The sequence below is a fragment of the Prionailurus viverrinus genome, chromosome D3, assembly GCF_022837055.1.
Source record: "Prionailurus viverrinus isolate Anna chromosome D3, UM_Priviv_1.0, whole genome shotgun sequence".
In the NCBI taxonomy this organism is placed as follows: domain Eukaryota; kingdom Metazoa; phylum Chordata; class Mammalia; order Carnivora; family Felidae; genus Prionailurus; species Prionailurus viverrinus.
In genome coordinates, this window is record NC_062572.1 from 13360301 (window position 1) to 13378522 (window position 18222).

Sequence of the window (18222 nt, forward strand, 5' to 3'; positions counted from 1 at the left end):
TCTATTGTGTGTATGTGTGTGTGCGTGCGTGTGTGTATTAATTTAAATGTTTGTAATTTAAAATCTATACCATTTCCAGGCAAAATTATTTTGAAGGTAAAATGTTCTTTTTCAAGGAATGCTCAAATTTTAAAGCCCAAAGACCTAATTCCAGAAACTTCTTAAGTTTAGCTGCCCAACAGTTTTTGTGTGAAAAAGCAAAATTATCTGTAACACTATCTACCTAGACTAAAACTACAATGCATATAGATTATCCTACTTAACCTGTTAGTGCTACTATAACCTAGTAAATCTTTTCACAAGATATGTATCCAGTAATCATAAAATCATTGAAAATCTCCATAAAACAATAATCTGAACTACTGTTCCAATGAATATTTACCTTTCCCAAACTCTCTGCTCCACTATTCCCTACTCAGAGATTTCCCAGAGAGAACAGGGAACTCAGTACTTACACAGTTCCCTCTCAGATTCCCCACTTCTTTCAGCAGGCCATCCTAACACAAAAACTGTGCTTACAAAGAGCCCATAACCAACCAAAGGTTTTTTGCTTCGATATACCTAGACTGGCGGAGGCAAAATTTTACAGTCCATACACTTGAGAATTAAGCAAATAAGTGACCAGGTCATTTTGGGGGGCAAGATACCCAACCTTGGGAAAACTAAAAAGCTGGGGAAAGCTGTGTAGCTCTGTTCTAACTGAAACATCCCACTAATACACTACTGAGCTAAAAAGCCAGTGATTAGTCTGCAGTCCCTCTAGTGTTCAACTAGTTAAATTAACAGTCTCGATATGGCAAAGACTGATATTTCATAACTACTAAGTCTGTTCCACATGCAAAATGAAAATGAATTTTATAAACACAAAACAAGGGGCAAAACCGAATCAGCAGAATCTTAAATTTTTCCCTGTAAATCATTCAAGTTGAGATTCAGAAAGAATAAATCCAAAACTACTTTCAAGTGCAAGATTGATCATCAAGCACCCAGCATGATGCCTAGCACATAACAAGTGAACTATAAATATTTGATTATTGTCTGGTTCCCGGTTTCAACATATAACTATTTCAAACTATCACTTATTCTCAATTTATTGCTACTATAAAATTAGGCACAATAAGCATAAATAAAAACTATTCTGCAAATAAAAAAAACAAATGTAGCAAGGAAAAAACAAACAAACATAGAAAGGGAAATAGACTTAGATGGCATGCAACATGAATGGGAGTAGTAATTCCTGTTAATCCAATCTCCTTTCTAATTCTATATATGTTAATAGTCAGCAAAAAGCCCAAAACACTCTGGCCAACTGATAATTAACATATACTATACACTTAACTATAATTTTCCAGGGTTAGATCACAACCCTACTTAAAACAACATGGGACATAATTTCAATTTTTTATTCTAAAATCTCTTAAGCAGCAAAGGCATAGATATCATCAACCATCCTTGCACAGGCAAAGCCAGAAAATAATCAGTTATAAGATACTTTCTTAGAAATCAAATGCTTATATATAATTTAATTAAAATTGACAATGCTAAACGAAAAAGAATTCAGTTTTTATCCACAGGTAGAAATTATGACCAAAACTTAGTTCTAAAATAAATTCATGAAGATTTAAATAGTTTGACAGTGAGGTTCATTAAAGGAAAAATACGACTATGAAAGGCATTTATACAGCATTTAAATCTATGAGCTTTTCATATTCACTTCATATTGTACCATAAAATAAAGCTGTAATTCCCACAGTACAGATAAGAATCAGACTAGCAAATTTAAATGACTTGTCTATGAGACGACATATATAACAGGACAAGGCATGGTATGAACACTCAATCTTATTCTCAGTTAACTTACTATACTTATCTATGGTCTGTATGTCTCAAAAGGTAAAAAAAATAACAGAATGGTAAATTTCTTCCTGGCTGGCCTCTGTTACAGTTTGGATAAGTGAGGGTGAATAGGAGGGAGTAAGCCACAGTCCAAGACCTATACTTCCACTGAATGCCAGCTAAGGTCACAAATGGAAAAAGAAAATGATAGATGGTTTCTGGCCAAGAAAGTGTGATTCACTAATGATGGAAAGACCCTTCAAGCATCCTCTGGGAGATGTGGCTGCATTCCATGTGTTGCCAAACGGAAATTTCAACCAATACAGGAAATTCAAGCTACTGGAGGTGTGTGTGTGTGTGTGTGTGTGTGTGTGTGCGTGCGTGCGCGCGCACGCACAAGCATCCTTGGAAGAGACAGATCGATTTTGTTAACAGTCTTTGAAAAACACCTTCTAAAATTACAGAACTTGTAAAGTACTAACTTGTTATCTTACTACACTTGACGGAAACAAAAGGCTATCTTTATTATAACAAGAGAAAAATGTATACTAACACTAAACACTGTCTATTAAGGATTTCATTGAAAATGTTTGTTAAATCATATACTATCTCCTTTTACCATGTAGTCTATAGCCATGGTATTTTAAAAAGTGAGCAATTAATTCAGGATTTCAGGGTGAAAGAAAGCTCAATGAAAGCTTTCCGTCAATTTCATTCTCTAGTGAAACACGCAGTTCCCGTAAAGAGCCCCAGCAAAGCAATGTTAGCTAATCTTTTCTATGTAGCAAATATCAACTCTAGTGTTGAGCTGGCAATTTATAACATATGTAGGACACCCAAGGTCATTCAATCCATGATTTATTTATAAGTTAACAAGCCTTCACACATAAATACCATGAAGCACTTTTACCCAATAAATAGTACTCTCCCATCGCCTCTGTTCTACAAGACAATCAGAATATAAGCTTTTTGCCAACTGCCCAACTACTTGCTATCTATAACGCTAATGGAAATAATTTATGGAAAACTGTTCTATTTTAATAAAACTTTTAGAATTAAACTGTAGGCTGTAAAAAATAACCAACTGCAAAAAAAAAAAGGAAGAAATTTCTATTACTGTCTTTTCAATATACAGTTAAAAGGAAATCAATGCATCAAAACAATCTTTCAAATGTGGTCATTTATTTTCTTTAAAACAGTCTTCTAAACAACAGCATGTTTTTCTCTCTGATTCAAAATACTGGGAGGACTTCAGAATATTCAATGGTACCACACTGATAATCTTTATACAAACTTCTATTACACTCATTCACTCATTAATTTATTCAACAAATATGTGCCAGGAATTATGCTGATCCTGGAATTACAATGATAAGCAACAGTCAGATGCAGTTCCTGCCTGCCATGCAGCCTACAGAGAGCTTTCCTTCTAGTCCTATTCAAAAACTCCCAGGGGCGCCTGGGTGGCTCAGTCGGTTAAGCATCCGACTTCGGCTCAGGTCATGATCTCAGGGTCCGTGAGTTCGAGCCCCGTGTCGGGCTCTGTGCTGACAGCTCAGAGCCTGGAGCCTGTTTCAGATTCTGTGTCTCCCTCTCTCTGACCCTCCCCCGTTCATGCTGTCTCTCTCTGTCTCAAAAATAAATAAAGGTTAAAAAAAAAAATTAAAAAAAAAAACTCCCAAAAAACCCAACTACCTACGAAGTCCAAACTCCTTGGCCTAGTGTTTAAGCACCATCATCATCAGGCACAAATACGCATTTCCAAATACACAGTCAACTTCTCACCTTTAACTCTTCCCAAATAGGTATTCCAAACTTTCCTACTCTATATTCTCACACATGCAATCCTATATATGTGAAGCATGCTTGTCCTAACACACATACATATTCATCCAAATACCAAAATATTACCCATTCTTTAAGGCTCAGCTCAAGAATCAATTCTTCCTTAAAGCTCTGCCTCCTTCCACATAACTCCAAAAATCCTGTATGCCTCTCTCAGGACACCTATAATAATACTCTATGTACAAATGCTAGGCCCTCTATTTGTCAGCTTCTAAAAAACAGAATACATTTTGGATTTGGTTCTATATTCTGCAAAGCACCGAACACAATGTAGGTTCAATAAAAATCTGTCGAATAAATACATGGTGGTAACTAAATATTAAAGATTAAACAGGGATGAATGCTTATGTTTCTAAAGCTCAAAGAATGCTTTTAAAACATCCTCTCATATATTATTTTATCACTGTTGAACAATACCATGAATTTTAATGTGTGGGCAACTGAGCTGAATTGGTACTGACCTCAAGACACCCCATGAAAATGTTTTCGCCCCCTGAGGATCACTGCCTCGTTGTACATTCAAATATGTTTGAGGGCTTTGGCTAACGGAGTTCTCGTTAAAGAAGACTTGACTTTAGCAATGGGGATAACTGTCCAAGCCACGTCTGCTTTTCAAATCAAGAGCCCCTCTTTGTTACACTCTTCATGAAACCAACTAACGGCAGGATAAATTTTTCCATAATACAGTCACTGTCAATAAATGTTATTTCCTCCCCTAAACAACCAGAGTTGTATGTAGTTTTTCCAAGGATGCCACAGCAGGTGTCCTTTCCGTTATTAATACACACTAGGTGACTTTTAAATAAGTTAAAAACATAGTGCCTGAAAGTGAACTGAGAGTATCTAAAGTTTTCTCATTTAGACTAAATATATTTCTGTGTAAATTAACATGCCCTCTTATAAAGAGAAATATTAAAATCACTTAAAATAAGTCCGAGATTACCTGTGAAAAAATAAAACAATCTTCACGAAGAAACCTCATCTTGACAAGGTTCTTCACACTTCCTGATTCAGGCAGTCATTCCACAGACCCTTGCCTATTTGCTAACAGTGTCAGAAAGCAAGCCTTCAAAAAGATTAACAGAAAGTCTGACCCCTCCCAAGGGTAGCAAAGCCATAAATAAAAGTATTCTTTTAATGGAAGATACTTTGCATGTGGCATTATATTAAATAGGAGGACAAAGTTTCCAACAACAGATCTGTGAATGCTCTAACCTTCACTTTCCAATTGTATATATATACACTCAATCTTTCTAAACACAAGATACTTTGTCTTCATCCAATTTTTACGTTATTAATTTTTTTTTTATCAAGGCAGTTCTGCTGCATGATTAACTACAAACTGCAGGGTATTATTCTATTCTATCACAATACCCTGGCAACCAGTTCATATTCAGTTACACTATCACAGCACCAAAAAAAACAAAAACAAAAAAACAAAAAAACCCACCTAATTGTATGATCATGTGGATATTGTAGAAGCCCTTTAGTTCAATCCTAGATGGGCCTCAAGAGGATAATGCTTATTCTGTTGAACTCACTGCCAAATCACAATATGAAAGAGCCAGGATCAAAACAAGACCCAATTATACAAAGAGTACATTTTATCAATGTCGGGCTTATAAGAAATAGGTATGTGGCCCAGTACTTGTAGAAAATTGTTCAAAAATATTTACACAGATGGGGCTTTAAAGGACATTATCACACACTCACTAGCCATAATGATATTCAATGAGCATCTCCCAGGTACTATCAGGACGGCATCAATCACAAAATACTCAAAGCGACAGAACCTAATTTCATAATTCTCTAGTACTTAAAACAGATTTCCAAACTATTGGGAACTTTTGGGGTGGGGGGAGAAGCTGCATATTTATGTGTTATTTCTACATTAAGATTTTTTTTTTAAAGATAAGCTGAGTAGAGCTATCTATCAAAGTCTAGCTACCATTTGCTCAAGCATCATAAAACAAAATAGAAACAACTTGTAAATACTTTTTCAAACAATTATTCATGAATGTTAAGCACAGACATCTATAAATTGATTTAGCCTGGCACACTTTAAACAGGTCCGGAAACCAAGCAACTCAACTAAATGGTAGCCTCAGCAACTACCTCCTGCTTCCCCCAATAGTCACCCTGTTCTTTACCATGTATTTCTGATTTATCGAAGTCCGAACCTGTGATAACACATCTATAAAAGGGGGGGGGGGGGGGAACCTCTTGATAACAACAGATATGGAAAGTTACTTCAGTAAGATATTTTATAACAGCAAATGTAATCTCATATAAAGTCTAAATAATCAAACGTGTCATACTCCTGTCAAATTTTTATGACTCCAAAATTATTTTTATTTATCTTTACTTTCCCTTTATCTTCAGTTGTGTGCTTAGCAGACTAGATGTTTATGAGCTGACATTATTGGAACCAACATTTGCCAAGTGTCACACAAAACATTTAAAATCAAAAACGATAGGTCCTCTGTCCAGTATTATGCAAGCCAGTGTTCTTTCTGTAAGTACAGGAAATAGATTTGATTGGATATAAATAGAATTAGAAGAGTTATGTGGGTTTTATGTACGATGGTTTGGTAAACTTGATATGCTCATTTTATGTGGCCCAATCACATAGTTTCATGTTATATATATAGCTTTGCAGCCGAATAATGGTTTCGATTTTAAAATTGAAATATGCGTCTGGGTTCCACTACAACTAGTGGCATGACTAAGTCACGGGCTTTTTCTGAGCTTCACTTTCCCTTTGGCTAATTTCAACCGTATAAACGTGAGAGGACATTCTCTGAGTCCTCTCAGTGACGACCTAGGAGATGCGTGCTCACCAGCTTCCTTCCTTAGAAAAGCCCAATTTCATTGGAGGGACTTTTTACTTCGTGTCCTATATAAAAACCGTGAACAGTGAAGCTGATGTGATGCCATCCGATTGTGTCAGCAACGGATTTGCTTGTAAACTGGGCAAAAGGTGCTGTTCCCTAGATACATAATTTTACATCTCTACCTCACTCAATTTTAATATCCAAACACATAGTTTTTTCTGTAACTATGTAATTAGAGCATTAAATCCTACTAACAGTTGAGCTTTGTCTCCAATTTGTTACATTCACATTGTTGTATCAACCTCCCTAAAGAAGAAATTAAAAAAAGAAACTATATTACAGGTCAAAAAAATCTTCACACCATCTTAATGTACAAGAACCTCTTCTAAATCTTCAAGTTTTTTTTTTAATTTTTTTTCAACGTTTATATTTATTTTTGGGACAGAGAGAGACAGAGCATGAACGGGGAGGGGCAGAGAAAGAGGGAGACACAGAATCGGAAACAGGCTCCAGGCTCCAAGCCATCAGCCCAGAGCCTGACGCGGGGCTCGAACTCACGGACCGCGAGATCGTGACCTGGCTGAAGTCGGACGCTTAACCGACTGCGCCACCCAGGCGCCCCTAAATCTTCAAGTTTTGTATTACAGAGCAAGACTTGGAAATAAAGCGTACATAAGAGGCGTGACAAACAAGCTATCCTCAAAACTGCTAAATACGTCTGCATCAGTCACTACATATTCACCACTGAAATTACTGACATAGAAGGGGAACGAGAACTGTAACATACCAAATCACGGTTTCTCTAGCTCTACATTAATTTTCAATCCTACTTGTTCCAGTGGCGACTTTAATACCCCATCAGTGGGGTTTTGCTCAGGTTTACTTTATACAAATAGGGGACTTTATATCAATGCAAAAATATCAAACTGTAATGCCTATACTTACCAAAACATAAATCCCCCCTAAAAATCCACTGATTAAACTTTTCCCCAAAGCAACAATCTTTAAATTATAATTTTTTACCAACTGTTTAATTTCCTATCATTAGAACATAAGCCCTTTACATGCTATTTCACCACAATCTCAGTATAAATGTCTCATTTTTCATAGAAAAAGCTAATTACACGGTTCAGTAAGTTGCCTGTGGTAACACATCGATTTTATTTACATTCCACAGCTAGACTTTAGCTTGTTCTCTCAATTGCAAACATGTCTAGCTTAATAATTCTATCTAATCCATTCGATCTTTTTCTATTCTTCATCTGAAAGAATTCTGACTTGCACCATAACTTTACAATATAAAGGCACTGCTTACCAAAATATTAATAAGTATTCCATTTTCCCCTTTAAGGATATAATTTATGATTTTCTATTTAATATTTCAGTTAAGTATGCACTGGAATCATTTGGATAATTATCAATGAAAACTATTACTATTCTATAGCTTTAGCAAAAAAATTCTTTTAAAAATAAACATAAGAAAACAGAACACACTATAATTAGTTTAAAAGTCAGAAATTTTATATCAAGACTTGAATAATTTAGATCCAGTGAAAACAAGAAATACTTACTTCATAAACTATTTAGAACTAGCTACCACCATTTCCCACTGATTACGTGCTTTCACTAAAAGTGCTGTTTCTCATAACATACAAATGTATTCTTCTACTACTACTATGTACATAATAACAGATATGAAACAGATACAAAAGTTAAACTAAAATTTACTTTTCAGGTGCACTGTGGTCAAGAAGTATAATGCCATGTAATAAAATCTCCATATAGATGTTGGTATGTAAAATACTACAAATCTAGAATGATGCAAAAAAAAATTCACCTGTTTTCAAAATCACCAGAATCATATACTTGAAAATAAACCCAAACAATAATTTCATTCCTGCCAATTTTATATGTAAAAGGGTCACTATTTTCCCAAAAAGCAAAATTTTTCATTTCAATTAAGAATAAAGTTATTTAACGGGGCTCCTGGGTGGCTCAGTTGGTTGCGCATCTGACTTCAGCTTGGGTCATGATCTCACAGTTCACAAGTTCAAGTTTCCCATAGGGCTCTGTGCTTGACAGCTCAGAGCCTGGAGCCTGCTTCAGATGCTGTCTCCCTCTCTCTCTGTCCCTCCCACTGCTCGTGCTTTGTCTCTCTCTCAAATATTTTATAAGAAAAACATTATAAGAAAATTTTTTTAATGTTTATTTTTGTGAGAGAGAGAGAGAAAAAATGCGCATAAGCATGATGATGAACAGAGAGCGAGGGAGACACAGAATCCGAGGCAGGCTCCAGGCTCTAAGCTGTCAGCACAGAGCCTGACGCGGGGCTCGAACCCATGAACCGTGAGAGCATGACCTGAACCGAAGTCAGACATTCAACCTACTGAGCCACCCAGGTACCCCTAAAAAATTTTTTTTTAACTTTTTCAACGTTTATTCATTTTTGAGAGACAGAGACACAGCTGAGCGAGGGAGGGGCAGAGAGAGAGGGAGACACAGAATCCCAAGCACACTCCAGGCTCTGAGCTGTCAGCACAGAGCCAGATGTGGGGCTCAAACCCACGAACCGTGAGACCATGACCTGAGCTGAGTGAAGACACTTAACCAACTAACCTACCCAGGTGCTCCTAAAAAAAACTGTTTTAATTAAGAAAAAAAAAGAAAAAAGCCATTCACAATGTTAACTAAAAGTATTCATTTTCTCAAAGATAACCATAAATCAAAATTCAACTGTAAATTCAGACTATAAGATACGTAGTAATATATTCCTATATACTTTATTGCTTATGATTTTAGAAAATTCAATGTCAATACTTTTCTTTTTAGTATGGTAAGCAGTAAGGCTATTCAGAGTTTGATTCTACCATCATAATCTGCCTTGGTTAGATCTTCAATGCTTTTCTTCCTTCTCTTCTCTGTCCCCTTACTTTTCCTGTTACCTAAGAATGTAGTCTTTGGGTGCCTGGGTGGCTCAGTCAGTTAAGCATCCAACTTCAGCTCAGCTGAAGATCTTGCGGTTAGTGAGTCCAAGCCCCACATCAGGCTCCATGCCAACAGTGCAGAGCCTGCTTGGGATCTCTCCCTCGCTCTCTCTGCCCTTCTCCCACTAGAGCTTGCTCGCACTCTCTCTCTCTCTCTCTCTCTCAAAATAGATAAATAAACTTGAAAAAAAAAAAAAGAATGTAGTCTTCTTTGGATCTCTGTTATTTTTAAATAGCTCAAAGTTAGGTTTTTCCTCAAACCAGACTGAAAAGCTGTTAGGGCAAAGGATATTCACAGTATCAGAGTTTTGCCCCAAATTCACCAATAATTACAAAAAGAAAAAGGTATCTTTACACAGGAAAAATCTGGTGGACGCTATCTTAAAGTAATCAAACATCAAAGGATCAATATTGGAACAGATGAACATGATATGCCTCTGATGTGATGTCACAGAAGTACTTATCACCTAACTCAATAGTCTTGCCAAAAATGTTTAACCTGGATCTAATCATGAAGAAACAATCAGACAAATTCAGATTATGAAAAATTTGACAGGACAACTGAAGTGTTTGTTGCCTTCAAATTACATCAATACAATGAAAACGTCCTACATTTTCATAGAAGTTACATGATGAAGTGTTTAAGGGTAAAGGTTCAGGACTACTAGATATTACCTTCACATGGTTTAGCCAGAAAAAAACTTTGTCTTCATGTCTGTAAATATTTTTCAAAATGAAAAGCACAGAGGAAATTAGGTTCTGTATTGGAAATTGCTAAACAAAGCCTTTATCAATCCCATCATTTGAGATTGTACGTTATAGTCGAAGTATACAGATGAGAATACCAGCAAGCTGACTCTCCATTCTCACCTCTCAGCCTCCCTCATCCTTACAAAATGCCCGCTTGTCCCCAGAGACCTGTAATCAGTGCAGTGGAATATAAAACAGTATTAAAGTGTCTTAAATTATCTTACACTGGCCAATGTCAGAAAACCAGATCCCCTTTTTCTAGCTCTCTAATGTCTAATGCTGTTTTTGCAAGTGTCCACATCTCCTGGCATAGGTGGCAGCACGATGAAAAACGTTTTATTTTATGAAAAATAAAAAAGATACTTACAACTATAAATGCAACAGTGAAGGCAACAACTGCCAATCTGCCCCTACACTGACAGTAAAGCCAATTGCTAAGGCTTCCAATATGATTCTTTAGAGGTAGACAGGTGTATAGATGTATATTTGTCTATCTAGTAGTAATCAAAAAGGGAGAGCAGATCAATTTTAAAATTATAGACAGTGCATATTTATAGACAAGTTTCTTTATAGAACATATATAAAATAAAATGGATATTCAATGCCTTACTTTTAATTAGGTTTCAATCTCCTCACAATATTAAATTGTTTAAAACTTTAGGTGTATTTATTATAAGTTAACCTCCTAAGAGTACAATACTATGCTATGTTAGAACTATATAAGATGGGTTTCATTCAACAAGCATCACTTAGCACATACTAGGCCATACAGAATACTTGTCCAGGGACTTTTTTTTTTAACGTTTATTTTTGAGAGAGAGAAAGAACACAAGTGGGGAAGGGGCGGAGGCAGAGGGAGACCCAGAATCCAAGCAGGCTCCAGGCTCCAAGCTGTCAGCAGAGAGCCCAACGCAGGCTCGAACCCATGAACCATGAGATCATGACCTGAGCCAAAGTCATGATCAACCAACTGAACCACCCAGGCACCCCCTGGACCAGGTACTCTTAAGCTTTGGGTTAAGCTATCTTCAGTTCGTAGAAGTCTGAATTTGCCCTGTTTACCATTTTGGGGTTTCAAGAGAGCATGTCTTTCCAACCACCAACTAATAAGCAATGAAACGGCCAGAAGACGGTATTTATAAAATAATTTGTCTGGCAGATTAGGAAAATATTACATTATATTCATCTCTAAAATTCAAATTGAAAATGTAGAAAAGAATTTAGCCAAGCAAAAACAGCAAAGGTATAATAAAATAAAATTGGCAAGGACTATTAACATACAGTTCAGTATGTAATCACTGGTATTTTTAAATTTAAATAAATCTATACCTCAAACTAAATGCAATGGTTAAGTTCATAGCTCAATTTAGAATAAAATAATTTATTACATTATTGCCTTCCTGCTCATATCCATCTTATATATAATCTTCCTAATTATGTCTCTTTCCAGATCAGAAACCTCCAACAATTCCTCAAAATCTATCAAATTCAATGCAAATTTGTCTTCCTTTCTCCAGTGCATTCCACATTACGGCCCACCTGCCCAGGCTCTCAGTCTCTCCTGACTATTTCACAAATAGCCGAAGTTCCAGACAAACCTGCCCTTCACACCATTTGTTCACTGCCGGCAGGCCGCCCTTTGTACAGGCTACTTCTTCTGATTGCGACAAGGTCCATCCCGACCTAGATAGCTCCTTCTTACCCAATAAGACACACCTGAAGCCTCTGGGCTTCCCATCACCTCCTTATCCTCTGTTCCCCAAGACTGAATATGATGCTTCTGCAAGATTCTATAACTTAATCATTTACAGCTTACTTTGTCGCAGCATAATTATGGATTCACCTCACTAATTCCCTCAATAACACTGTGAGCTCCTTAAAGATAAGGACTCATTTTACATATCCAGGGCTGATCACAACTCTTGCCTAAGGTTAGAAGTTCAATAAACAGATGAGAAACCAAGAGGGTTATCAACCCTGAGCACTAGGGCTCACAGTGTTTCTGCTGTAAGTTTATAAAACACTTGTGCAATGGTCCTGAAACTGTCTGCCCATTGGGAAAGTAATCTACTACATTTCTCTTACATGTACTTACAGTGTTTCTCTGCAATATGCACATGTGTGTGCTTACACAATATGCATAAGTGTAGAGTTTTCAAACTCTACACTTATCAAGGGTAGAGATTACATCAAAACCCTACAGCGGGACCCACTGATACAGGTACTTGAGCATGGCCATAGGGAAGGATATACACATATTTGTGTTCAGCCAGTGCCCTAATTCAACACCATTGTGTGGAGATGGCAGTAAAGTTACAAACCTACCTTACAGAGATCCAAGAGTCACACCTTAAAGTTCTGATCTCTTCGTAATGCAATTTAAGGTTTATTATGAAACTCTGTGTATAGGAATCTAGGTAATTTTTATCATTATTTGGGGGGGGGGGGGGAGACAGAGAGAGAGAGAGAGAGAGAGCGCGAGCACAAACAGGGGAGATGGGCAGAGGGAGGGAATCCTAAGTAGGCTCCACACTTAGCACAGAGCCGGACACAGGGCTCAATCCCACGACCTGAGGCGAAATCAAGTCAGCCACTCAACCGACCAAGCCACTCAGGCGCCCCTAGACAATTTTCATATGTACAGGGAGGGATATCCTCACTGCTCTAACATTTTATAACGTTTTATTATTCTAAGTTATTCCACCCAAATATTAAAACTTAAAATCAAAAATAGAATTACTCCAACCTTAAGTATACTTTAAAAATTAGTAGTTGAGGTACATTAGCAAGCGCTGAATGCTCTACAGAAGAATCATTTTAAAAATATCAAAATAGGGGTGCCTGGGTCGCTCAGTCGGTTAAGCGTCCGACTTCGACTCAGGTCACGATCTCACGGTCTGTGAGTTCGAGCCCCGCGTTGGGCTCTGGGCTGATGGCTTGGAGCCTGGGCCTGCTTCTGATTCTGTGTCTCCCTCTCTCTCTGCCCCTCCCCTGCTCATGACCTGTCTCTCTCTCTCTCAAAAAATAAAATAAATAAGTACATAAATAAAACATTAACAAATGTCAAAATATTTGAATTTTGATGTATGGGTTAACTGTCTTTAGGCTAACTGTTCTCTGTGCTGTTCTAAGTAATTTAACTTTTGTTATCCTTATAACCCAATTTACAGTGAGGAAAGCTGAGGCAATGATGATGTACTTGACCAACAATACACAACTAGCAAGTGACTGAGCAGGGATTCAAATCTACCCCATGCTCTGAACCACTATGCCATACACTAAAAACAGCAATTCCCCAGATAAGGGCCCAAAAGTGTTTATCCAAGTGACAGGATAGGCTATAAATGTGTTTTAGTGTTCTCTCCAACTATTTCATAGTTACTTCAAGCATTTAAATAAAACATCTAATATTTTAAAGTTAACCTGTGTGTCAATCCTGCAGGATTATTCTCTATGGGAATACTTTATACAATAAACCAAAAATGCTTGCTTTAGTGCTGTATTGCACTGTGAGGTCTCTTAGTAGTATGCTCTTTCGAGTACACTGTAAAGACAAAGGGAACTACCAAATAAAAAAATTAAAAAGCATCTGAAGAAACAATAAAATGTCCCTAGAAAATACTGGGGCACCTAGGTGGCTCAGTTGTTTAAGCATCTGACTCTTGGTTTCAGCCCAGGTCATGATCTCACGGTTCGTGAGTTGGAGCACTGTCCGCATGGGGCCTACTTGGGATTTTCTCTCTCTCTCTCCCACTCTCTGTGCCCCCCCTCACTCATGCACGCTCTCTCAAAATACATAAAATTTTTTAAAAAAAGAAAAGACGATGTTACAATAATGGTACCATTGTGCTTAATATTATAGGGCTCTGTTAAAATGTATTTTATGAAATACATATGAAATGACTCTTACATATGAGAAAAGAACAACACAGGGGCTCCTGGGTGGCTCGGTCAGTTGAGCATCTGACTTTGGCTCAGGTCATGATCTTGCAGTTCACAAGTTTGAGCCCCGCGTCGGGCTCTATGCTGACAGCTCCGAGCCTGGAGCCTGCTTTGGATTCTATGTCTCCCTCTCTCTCTACCCCTCCCCTGCTCATATTCTCTCTCTCAAGAATAAATAAAAAACATTTTTAAAAATTTTAAATAAAAAAGAACAAAACGATTCCAAAATATCTTCAATTTGTATGACTACCAATTAAAATATTTCCTTTGTACATTTTTCTCATGACCACTCTACGTCTCATATTCTCCCTCACTTGAAATAAAGTTGTCCTTATGCCACTCATTTTTCTAATTAAGTTTCAAATACTTTCTAAAATTAGGTTGAACCACATAAAAGTCCCCTTTTCAACCACTTTTACCTATGGGATGGGCGCTTCACATGCTTTCATCTAAAAACCTTCCCCAATTCAACATATCAAAAAGAATAAATGTACTTAACAAAGTTATGACTATTCCATTACTGTAATACTTTCCTGGTAGCAAGTAAGAGAATAAAGTTTATACTGTTTTCAGACTCAATAGGTTAGAAAATAAAAATAAAAAATGATCATTCTCATGAGCAAACATTCACAATACATTGTAAAGTGAAAAAGACAGAGTTACAAAACAGTATGATACCAATTTCACTTATACATAAAAATACCAAATATTACAACTCTGTTTTAGACTTCGTGATTTTTATTTTCTTCATCTGACAGTTCTGTTTTCCTAATTTTTTAATTAAAATGTAGTATTACTGTGGTTTATAAAAAAGTTTATAAACAGAAGTCAATCTTTGCTTAATTCTTTACCAAAAAGATATTTAATTAATCAATGAAATAAATACATGTGCGATCTAAAACAACTATGAAAATTTTAGATAGTCTACATCTTTTTGTTAACTCAGTAACAAAGCCCATGAGAAATAACATAGAAACTTGTTATTTCTAAGAACACTGATCACGTGCTTTGTTGGTATGGACAAACAGCTTTACTCCATACATGAAGTAAATAAGCCTAATTAACAGTTGGGTTTGGTTTCATCACTATTATAAAATAATTTGTGCTGCTAACAAATAAAGACCAGACCAAGAAGTTCAGACATAAGCTATCAATACAGAGTAGAGAAACTGAAGGACATTAAAAATCAGAAGTAAACATGAGAAATAAAGGATAAAGAAACAAAAATGTTATATTCCTCTACTACATGTATAAAAAAATTTTATAACAAAACTATATGTTTTGATATTTAAACGAACAAATATAAATGCTATAATTATCTTCTGGGGGTATCTTATTTTTAAAATTCTGATAAATGGAATCCAGATGTGGATTAAACTAATTAAACTAATTTTACCTGAGTTCATTGCTAACTACCTAAAATAACCTTTGATATGTATATAAGTTCTAAGATTCTGCTGATTAACCAGCTAAGTAAGCAATCCTACCCAGACTGGGTTCTTTTATTTATAAACCAAACATTCTAAAAACTACAGGGAGAAAGGTTCATGTTGAATAGACAAATGGACCATAAGGTAAACAGCTCAATTAGTCCACTGTGGTTTACTGCCCTCTGGCTGTTGTGGCAAAGGATATCACAGATTAAAAAAAAAAAAAAAAAAAAATGGCTGCAAAGAAAAGCTAGGAAGATATCAAACAAAACTTGGCAGGAAAATTCTTAGGCATATTCAAACACCTTAGAATAGAACCTCAAGCACACATTAAAGTTAATTTTACTCTTTCCTTTAAAAAAAAAAAAACACTAAATATATCAACTGACAAAACATTTCAAACATTATCTGAACTTTTTCAACCACAAACTAACAAAATATAGAGTAGTTTGGACATAATTAAAGTTGGCTCTAGGAGAGTTAAGTCAAAAAGGGTTAATGCACTACCCTAAAGATTGTAATTAATCTTGATTTAGAAAAATTATTTAGCATACTAAATGGAAACATTTAGGTAAAGAAGTAAAAAAACTTTACCGACATTCAAAGAATAGTGATAAAATTTCCCCTGGTTATAAATCTACAATAAATACAAAAAACAGCTTAGAGTAATGAAACTCTTAGATTAATTCAAAGTTTCCACATATCAGCTATAATCTGAAGTTAAAAATTAGACAACATTGGAGAGCAAGTATTTCCTGGAATCACCTAATTATATAAAAAGCAGGAACAAAACAAAGGAAAACTTGCTACCTCAAAATCAGATCAGATTATATTTAATCTTTCTACAAAATACTATCCAATGTCATCTCATAATCTTTTCCAATAAGGCTTGTACTAACTTTTATTATCACTTTACAACTTTCCATCAGTGTTCAGCTGGTAATGAACCACAACAGCCACAGTCCAAGAAAAAACAATTCTGTTCATTTCACAGACTTGCTAATTACTCACAACTCACTATCATTTTAAAACAGTGGATCTTAGCCTTGTTCCACCCCAAAACACCCAGGGGACACAGTATTTTCCTTTAGTAACAGTGGCTCACAGGTTCTGGTTCCTAGCATGACTGGGAAACAACAAGCAAATTTGAAAAAAATAACGGAAGTAGAAAGAAGAGGAGTAAGAGTGAGGATATTCCTTTCAAGAGACATACCCATTAAACACTTGAATTTTTCTCAGCAAGTTTTAATAAATTCTTTTTGAAACTTACTACTGTTAAATAATCATAATTTTATACACACACACACACACACACACACACAATGGTAACAGTTTTTAAGAAAAAACAAAACCTTACCCTGCAGTTCATGATGTATTACACCCACTAGGTTGGGTTCGTCTCCCCACCAGAAAATCCATAGCTCTTTGCAATCTGGTTTGACATCGCGACGCCATACACACAGCAAGTTGGCTTGCAAACAGCGGATGAAACTTAACAGGATTGGATCATCTTGGGCTGGGGCTGAAATTATGGGTCCACAGTCCCCATGCCCTCCAAAATTGTACCTACGCCATTTGATTCCCGTGAGTTCAGCCTGGAAAAAGACAAGAAAATTACAATGATTTTGATATTTCTTTTTACTTACAGAACACTTAAAAACAGGCTTCCATTACAGATAAGCAAATTTGCTACAATAAATATTGTCACTATACTTCACCTAAGAGTTCTCTTACTGAAAAATGTTTGTCAATCTTCCTTGATTTTTAAAGGGAGAAAAAATTCATTTTTAAAAAATTTTTTAACATTTATTCATTTTTGAGAGTGAGAGAGACAGAGCATGAGCAGGGGAGGGGCAGAGAGACAGGGAGACACAGAATCCGAAGTAGGCTCCAGGCTCTGAGCCGTCAGCCCAGAGCCCGACGCGGGGCTCGAACTCACAGACCGCGAGATCATGACCTGAGCCGAAGTCGGACGCTTAACCAACTGAGCCACCCAGGTGCCTCAAAACTTCATTTTTTTATATCAAGATTTCTACATGGCTCTTCATATTAAATACCAAATCACCACAAACAAATGATTATTATTTCCGGTTGAACCATTTTTACCCAGAATGTACTATAAAGTCCTTACATATAAAATCTATTTTCTATTATTTCTTATTTGATTCATAAATTATATTTAGAAATCAGGTAAGAGGAAGTCTAGGTGGCTCAGTAAGTTAAGCATCCGATTCTTGATTTCGGCTCAGATCGTGATCTCACGGTTCATGAGACCAAGCCCCATGTCTGTGTCTGTGCTGATGGTGCAGAGCCTGCTTGGGATTCTCTCTCTCCCTATCTCTACCCCACTCGCACACACATGCATGCTCACTCTCTCTCTCACACAAAATAAATAAATAAACATTTTCAAAAAAGAAGAAATCAGGTAAGAGTTTAAAAAATAAGTTCAGAAAACTGAAATCATTTTTTCTCAAAGAATTTCCTCAATTCCTTCCCATCCAGAAGCTAGTTTCAATCTTTCTTAATTAAGAAAGCAGTTATCATGCAGCATCATAGTGCTTCATCATTAACGCCAAAGCAAGCTACTAACAAAACTGATGC

General features: G+C 36.3%; 1 protein-coding gene across 2 annotated transcripts in view; it reads right to left on the reverse strand.

Moving 5' to 3' along the window:
- MED13L (mediator complex subunit 13L) overlaps positions 1-18222 on the reverse strand; it is a 307503-nt gene that overhangs the window by 254331 nt on the left and 34950 nt on the right. For both annotated transcript variants that reach the window (XM_047828831.1, XM_047828830.1), the window contains exon 2: positions 16979-17216. In XM_047828831.1, the coding sequence (XP_047684787.1) occupies positions 16979-17216 (238 nt within the window). The remainder of the gene's footprint in view (positions 1-16978; positions 17217-18222) is intronic.